The following is an 8,257-nucleotide window of genomic DNA, read 5'->3' as shown; positions in this document are numbered from 1 at the left end:
CTATATAAAAGCACTCAACAGAAATAAATGACTCTCTAAAACTTCCAGGTTGTCTCTCTGGCAGCGCTTTCTTTAAAGCCATTAAGCTAGGCATTTAGTGCTCAAGTAATGGATTCACCCAGATCCCAAGGTATATCAAAGCCAATTTTAATTAACAATGATTTGTAATTTAGTAGTGAGCACAAAGTAACATATATCATGCAACAACAAAGTCTAACTCTCTTCCTATGCATCGGCATGTCATAAAAGAACAATTCATCCACACATAGTAAAGGCCAATGCATAGTATAAACAGTTTCTTGCAATTTTATCATATTGGAAACATAGAGAGGTGGTGATATAGTTCCTCTCTCATAATAATTGCAAGTAGGAGCAGCAAACACATGCATATTATATCTATCAAAATTATCATGTGCAATGGTAAAAGGCAACCCATCAATATAATTCTTAATAAGCACAAACTTCTCCGATGTAGTGTGGTAGGGAGAATTCAAAAAGATAATAGAACTATCATGCGTGGGTGCAATAGCAACAATTTCATGTTTAACATAAGGAACTATAGCAAGTTCATCTCCATAAGCATAATTCATATTGGCATCTTGGCCACAAGCATAGCAAGCATCATAAAAAAGGGATATTTCAAGAGAATCAATGGGATCATAGCAATCATCCTTCGGTAAGCACGAAGGGGGATTAAACAATGTATGAGTTGAAGAGTTACTCACATTAGAACGTGGGCACGGGTGATCAATTCGCTCTTCCTCCTTTCGGTCTTCGCTCTCCTCATCATCTTTTTCATCCAATGAGCTCACAGTTTCATCAATTTCTTTTTCCATAGACTCCTGCAAAATATTAGTCTCTTCTTGGACAGCGGAGACTTTCTCAATAAATGCATCAATATTGTAATTGTATTCATAATTTTTATAGCAATATCTAAGTATAGCAAAATTTTCATGTCTATAAACTGAATCATCAAAATCATCAAACTCTTTAAACATAGATTCAATATCATAAGCACCCATAAAAGCAACAAATTCTTCTATTTGTTCCACATCATAGTAATCATATCTACCATTAGCATAAGAAGCTAAGGTTTTATCATCATTAAATTTGCATGAAAAGGGAAGGTGTGGAGCCTTCATCCTAGAACAACAAGTATAATCATGTATCAAGCATAGTTGACGAGCATACCAACGCAACATAGAAATTTGATCCCATAATAGTTTCCCTTTTTGTGTCAAGCGATAATCCCTAAAGTATTCACGTTGATCCAACATGTCTCCCATAACAAAGTTGAATGGGGTTTTCTCAGGATTATCAAAGTAGTATATAATTTCTATCACACAACGAGCATCGAGGTTTTTAGAAGGTTTCCCATCTCCATGAGTAGCAACTAGACCTAATTTTTTTGGTATTTCGTGTTCCATATCCATAACTAAAGATAGAGAACAACTAATAACGACAAATAAAAATTAATTAGTGATAAAGCAAACAAGCACACACGAGAATATTCACCCCACGCTATGACTCCCCAGCAACGGCGCCAGAAAAAGGTCTTAATAACCCACAAGTATACGGGATAGTTGTAGCCTCTTTCGATAAGTAAGAGTGTCGAACCCAACGAGGAGCTAAAGGTATAACAAATACTCTCTCAAGTCCTATCTTCCACTGATACGACTCTATGCATGTTTGACGTTCGCTTTACCTAGAACAAGTATGAAATTAGAGGTACTTTGTAGGTGTTGTTGGATAGGTTTACAAGATAATAAAGAACACGTAAATAAAAAGTGGGGGCTGTTTAGATAAAGATGCAATAAAGTAAATATAGCGAGTGTGGAAAAGAGGTGGTAGGAGTTGCGGAATTGTCCCTAAGCAATTGACTACTTTACTAGACCGATAGCAAGTTTTATGTGGGAGAGACCACTGCTAGCATGTCATCCCTGACTTGGAATTCTATGCACTTATGATTGGAACTATTAGCAAGCATCTGCAACTACGAACGTTCATTAAGGTAAAACCCAACCATAGCATTAAGATATATTGGTCCCCCTTCAATCCTGTATGCATCAATTTCTATGCTAGGTTGAAGCTTCTGTCACTCTAGCCCTCCAATACATAGTCCTATCAACATTCAACTAACCCTATGGTGTGATCCACGTGCGCGCTCATATGATGGGCACCAAAGGACAGCAACATAGCCACAAGCAAATTAAATCAATCATAGCAATTCATCAACCACCAATAGGACAACGAAAATCTACTCAAACATCATAGGATGGCAACACATCATTGGATAATAATATGAAGCATAAAGCACCATGTTCAAGTAGAGGGTACAACGGGTTACGGGAGAGTGGACCACTATAGATAGAGGGGGTGAGGTGATGGAGATGTTGGTGAAGATGGCGAAGGTGTTGGTGAAGATCGCGGTGATGATGATGGACCCCGGCGGCGTTCCGGCGCCACCGAAAGCAAGGGGGAGAGAGCCCCCTTTTCTTCTTCTTCTTCCTTGACCTTCTCCATAGATGGGAGAAGGGTTTCCCCTCTGGTCCTTGGCTCCCATGGCTTGGGAGGGGCGAGAGCCCCTCCGAGATTGGATCTGTCTCTCCGTTTCTCTCTGTTTCTGCGTTCTCTGATTCTGCCCCTTCACCGTTTCTTTTATATCCGGAGATCCATAACTCCGATTGGGGTGAATCTTTTGCCCCGATTTTTCTCATAAAATTAGTTTTCTTGCGGCAAAAGAAGAGCGTTAACCGCCTTACGGGTGGCCCACGAGGGTGCCAGGTGCGCCCAGGGGGAGGGCGTGCCCCCCTGTTTCGAGGCCACCTTGGCCACCGTTTCGCGTTGATTCTTCCTCCGGAAAATCCCAAATATTCCAAAATAATTCTCCGTCCGTTTTTATCCCGTTTGGATTCCATTTGATATTGGGTTTCTGCGAAACATAAAACATGCAACAAACAGGAACTGGCACTGGGCACTAGATCAATATGTTAGTCCCAAAAATAGTATAAAAAGTTGCCAAAAGTATATGAAACTTGAAGAATATTGGCATGGAACAATCAAAAATTATTGATACGACGGAGACGTATCATCTACCATCTCAATACTCTCCAAATTATTACAGCTTCCACCATCAATGGTCACACGAATGGAATGCCCTTTGACAACAAACTTAGTTTGAAAAAGATTATGGCGTTGAGGCATCTCGGCATGCCCCATCTGGGCACTAAGTACTCGCATGGTTACAAGGCTTGGGTACTTATCTGCCAATCAGCATTAATATGTATCTCCTCCGTGTCATGCTCCTTAGTGTCACCTGCATTATTAGTGGCAAGCATAGCACGAGTATCTTCATCCAAATCACTAGCAGAGGAGTACTCACCATCTTCCTGCATAATGAATGTTTGTTTATTTGGGCAATTCTTCATCACGTGCCCGCCACCTTTGCATATATGACACTTCATGTCCCTTGTACGTCCAGACGAAGTGGTGGGTGCTAAAGAAATTGCTTTTGAAGCCTCACATGATTGTGGAGCTGATTTTGAACTTGATGGGTGTGCACCATTGCTTAAGATAGGTGGTGTAGACTCAGTAGTAGACGGAACAGTACGAGAGGGTATCCATGATGAGCGGCGACCTGCAGAAAAGTTACCTCGTCCCTTGTTGTGTCGTCCCTGTACTTCCCATAGCATCTTCGGTTTCAACTAATCCACATCGCACTAAGCCAATTTGCAATTCTTGATAATAATCCTCTACAGAACTACTACCTTATTTTAGACGTTGCAATTCATTTAGTTTGTCACGAGCATAATAAGAAGGAACATAACGGTGTCACATAGCTTGTTTTAAAGCATCCCAAGTAGTAGGTTTATTGTTCGCATTAACACGACAATACTCACTCCAACAAATAGAAGCAAAGTTTGTAAATTCACTAGTGGCCGCCCTAACTCGTTGGTTCTCTGGAATATCATGACACGCAAATTTTTGTTCAACAGAAAGTTCCCAATCAAGATAAACATTTGGATTATATTTACCATTGAAAGCAGACATAGTAAAACTATTTTTAGCACTAGAGTGGTCATAATATCGAACATCATGCCTGGGTGGACCTCGTGCCATATGTTGACGGTTGAAACGCAGTTGTTGATGAGCACGGTCATTGTGGTGGTCGATCGCTTGGTCGTCCTCGGTGTCACCAGAATAATCCGCGTAGTTATCCCCATATTCATCGTTGACACGGGGAGGATTGCGTTGGTGCTGGTTTATGGTGGCGGCATCAGTGGCTATAGCTGGGTGTTGTGGATGACCCATGGGCACACGCCGAGCTCGCAAAATAGCGGCGCCACCCGTGGAGTTGCGAGGATCAACGTTGTTGTTGACGGGGGGTGCAGTCTGCAACTCGTTCAGACGTGACAAAATGTCCTTTAGTTGTGTGTTCGCAACACCCTGTGCATCCCCCATGGATTTGAGCCTCTGTTCGGTCGCAATTTGAGCACCCTCAAGTTGGGCGAGACGCTCGCTCATGACTTTCACATCCGAGGTGAGGCCCTCAAGTGTGGGTTGATCATGTGCCATTGTTAGCGAAAGAGAAAAACACAGTGTATAAACCCTATCAACTAGTAGGACGTGATGGAGAAAAGTCGCTCACACTCAAACTTAGTATCAAATTCTTACTTGTTCTTACCAATGCAACAGGTGGTGATCGGCGCGTTGGTGTTGGCTTCAAACTACCGATGAAGATTGGGTAGAGCGATAACCAGAAATCAGTAGAGTCGGGACCTGTACTTATTGGTAGTAAAAAGTGTAGCTTGGCAAAGACTTCTCAACTCACAATATTAGTGACACAATTTAGCAAAAAGCAATGCAAGTTGAATAATTGCTCAAACTCCTAACTAGTGCTAGCAGTCGACTAGCAAGAGAGAAAACAATCTAACCCCAGATACTGAATCAAATGAATGTGAAAAGCGATGCAAATACGATAGCTCTAAATAGCTATATATAAGTGAGGTATAAACGCAATGTATGGCAACGCTCGAAAATAGATGATAGATGAAGTGACGATCAAGTAGCAGCAACAATAATGTCCTGAGTAGCAAATCTATATATATGCTATTAAAAGAGCAAACATCAATTATCCTAAAACCACCAAACTTAGTGTACACAAATTAACCAGCACCCTTGGATCTAACCTGCTTAATTGTATCTAACAGTCTGTATTACTTCGATGGTCTGCCATCGAAACAAATCGATGAGATTAAATGTTCTGCCGGTCTGCCATCAACATACCGTCTTCACGCATGCCCACTAATCCGCTCACCACCACGTCTCAGTTGCCAAAAAAACATCACGTCTCCAACTCCAACCATAGCGCCCCCTCTCCACCAGCCGCCAGAGAACTCCTCCCTGTTCCCATCGCCGCCGCCGCCGCCCACCGCTCCTCCTCTCCTCTGCTACCCCAGGCGCGAGGAACCAACCTCCCGAAGCAACCAGAGCGGCAAAGCGGCAGAGGAATTGAGAGATGGCGTTTGCGGCGGCGGGGAAGGAGAAGGGGCGGGCGTCCTACATCCGGATCAAGCACGGGGGAGGAGCGGCGCGAGGCATCCTGGAAGGAGCCCGAGGGCCGGGTCTTCTCCGCCACCACGCGCACCGATGTCGCCACGCGCCTTGGCGACCTCCGCGACCAGATCCTCGTCGGTTGCACCTCCTTCGCCGACCTCGCCGCACAGCACTCCAGCTGCTCCTCCGCCCGCCACGGCAACGACCTAGGTACGCCTCCACTTGCCGCACTTCGCGCTTTGCAGGTTTTCATATAGGGTCTCCGTCTCTCTGATCGTGGCGAACCGGAAGCACCAGCCCAGGAAGAGCTCGACAGCATGGAGGTCCTCCCCAGCCAGAGACCCACCGCTGAGCAAAGCACTTCTCCATTCTTTTTCTTCTTCTTTTACCCAGACAAAACAATTTTGTCGAGAACAATCGTATCTGGTTAGGATCCACACAGGAATCTACAGCACAAATAATGGATGAGCGACTACAATAGAGGATGGACCTGTGGTTGCTTCCCAGCTCTTTTCTTCAAAACAATCTGAGAAAGAGTACAAAGTAAATTGGAGCATATGGAAAATTGCTCAGGAATATCTCCATTTTATGATTATTGCTTTGATGTACAGTGACCTATAAAAGGGTGAAAACAATAAGGGAGATACTTCTCTGGATGTAGAGCTCACTGACATACGCCTAAAAAAATAAAAAATATATTTTTTACATTATTATTCTCAATAGTATAGTTGAACATTCATTATCTTGTGGTTTGTACTTGGTCCCAGCCTCCCAAGCTTAAATCTGAAGTTGTTCTGTATAGGGGATTGAATTGTATGAGAGTCTGTTTCCAGGCTTAAATCTGAAATTGTTGTGTATACTATATGTGCATGCAGTGCATCTGGTAGAACCAATCGATTTGCAGAATATGGCATGAACCGGAAGGGTAATCGGTGCCGCCACCGGAAGGCTCGGCAGTGCTAATCGCTGGAACTACACTACCGGCAGTGCCATCCAATCCTCAGAGACGCTCAAGGTATATACAATGTACACACAAAGGGGTCCACATGCAATTATCTAATTATTGGATGCATCAGATTAATGTGCTTAATGAATCACATGTTTATACTTGAGACAAATGAATGTATTAATGGTTAGTAATTTTTTTAACTATCCTTTTTACATGGCTTCTAAGCTCTTTGAAAGTTTAGGACACAATAGGAAGTCATATTACAGCGGTTTCCAGTTAATAACAAAGCTGAAAGCACAATCTCTATTTTTTGAGGGCAGCAAAATTGTTTTCTAGAACTGATAGTTTCTTCAGTATTTTTTTAGTTTGCTTTCTGTTACTTTATAACTGAATATGAATATGCAGTTACCTTATTTTTCTTTTATGTGATATGTGAGTATATAGCAGTTAGCTGCATGGTTTATTGTGGTTTCAAGCTCAACTTTTGTGTTATCTAGATGCAGTACTAGGACTGGTTGTTGACCAAAGAGATGATATGACCATCAGTTTATGGCCTTTTTGAGCTTGATGTCTTCTATATTGGAGAATGAAGTCTTCGGCATGTACACTGTGTAAACAATCATTGGAAAAGGCGAGAGGAAGATAAGAGGAGCATATAGAAGTTTGTGATTTGTATAGGAGGCCTTGTTGATATGATTTATTTTCCTGATGGTATATATATTCATCTCATTAGGAAGGCATTGTTGTGTGGCTTTGGTCTTCCTAAAATTTTCTGTGGATTTTTTTCTTTTCTTTTTAGCTTTGTGAAACAATGACTATCCTAGCACAAGATCTAATCATGGGAATTTCCTTATTGTACAGTTTTCCATTTTTAAATATTAGACCATTCTTCATTGTTGAGATGTTGATAGGACAAGTTTTCATTGCTTATCTTACCAGGACTAAGATTAGGCTGGAGAAAGTGTGGCTTGCATGCCATCTATGTCGTACATAAATTATTAAATTTCCTTCATTTTTTGTTCATGAATGTTGCACTCCTAGAGATGAGACTCGGAATGGGTGCATAATGGTCCTGGCTACCGGAGAACTCTTCAAGCTCGCAAGTGGTGCGTGTTGTAACTCCCACTGTGGCGTTGTAGTCGAGCCCATCAATTCAAATTCTGAAGATAACATGTAGCCTGAATCCAAGAGGGAACAAATCCAGTTGTTCCAAGACGCGTTCTTTTTTGTATATCTTGTTGACAGTTTGCTTCTCTGCCATGTTCACTTGGACAATGCATATATGTATTATAAGTCCTTCCAAGTTCATAGAATAAACCAGATACTTCTGAAATCTTTATTATACAATTGCAATTTCATCTTGGATTATGATTTCTTTTTTGTCTGCTCCAACATCGCATACATCCTTAAAAGATAAATGTGGGGTTTGTATTGAACTTCACCTTTAGAGAGGCAGGGATTATCAACACTACAAAATTCAATACACATGAATAATGTGTTGCTTTGGTTGAGACGTGCGTTGCACGTGTATGCTAACTAGTAGATTAAAGCGGTCCAAAAGAGATGCTAGCCGACCTGATTTCTTTTTTTTTCCTTTTTATTTTTTCTCTGTTTTTATTTCTCTCTTTTTTTTTTCCTTTTTTTCTTCTTTTTCTTCTTTTTCTTTTTTTGTTTCTTTTACCAGGCTGTTACCAACAAGTATACGCACGGACGGAGAGGATAACATGACCGAATCAGAGTGCTACTAGAAAC

At 41.7% G+C, this 8,257-nt stretch overlaps 1 protein-coding gene across 3 annotated transcripts; it reads left to right on the top strand.

The window, feature by feature from the left end:
- The first annotated feature begins 5,282 nt into the window (after positions 1–5,282).
- Positions 5,283–7,844, top strand: LOC123137253 (uncharacterized). Of its 3 annotated transcripts, none has more exons than XR_006467964.1 (3): positions 5,283–5,766; positions 6,432–6,571; positions 7,547–7,844. XR_006467964.1 is itself a non-coding variant. In XM_044556920.1 (2 exons), the coding sequence occupies exons 1-2, from the start codon at positions 5,298–5,300 to the stop codon at positions 6,470–6,472; spliced, it is 510 nt and encodes a 169-aa protein (XP_044412855.1). In that variant the 5' UTR covers positions 5,283–5,297; the 3' UTR covers positions 6,473–7,398. The 3 variants fall into 3 exon arrangements, 1 of the variants encoding a protein (XP_044412855.1); XR_006467963.1 differs by lacking the exon at positions 7,547–7,844 and adding an exon at positions 7,003–7,398; XM_044556920.1 differs by lacking the exon at positions 7,547–7,844 and having other exon boundaries at positions 6,432–7,398.
- The last annotated feature ends 413 nt before the right edge of the window (positions 7,845–8,257 follow it).

The sequence above is a fragment of the Triticum aestivum genome, chromosome 6B (genome assembly GCF_018294505.1).
Source record: "Triticum aestivum cultivar Chinese Spring chromosome 6B, IWGSC CS RefSeq v2.1, whole genome shotgun sequence".
In the NCBI taxonomy this organism is placed as follows: Eukaryota; Viridiplantae; Streptophyta; class Magnoliopsida; order Poales; family Poaceae; genus Triticum; species Triticum aestivum.
Note: the sequence above shows the minus strand (reverse complement) of the source record. Positions and strands in the feature narration are given on the sequence as shown.

Coding starts and splice junctions, on each gene's coding strand:
- LOC123137253 (XM_044556920.1), top strand. CDS start 5,298: ATGCCCACTAATCCGCTCACCACCACGTCTCAGTTGCCAAAAAAACAT. Junction 5,767..6,431: donor CCGCCACGGCAACGACCTAG/GTACGCCTCCAC, acceptor ATGTGCATGCAG/TGCATCTGGTAGAACCAATC.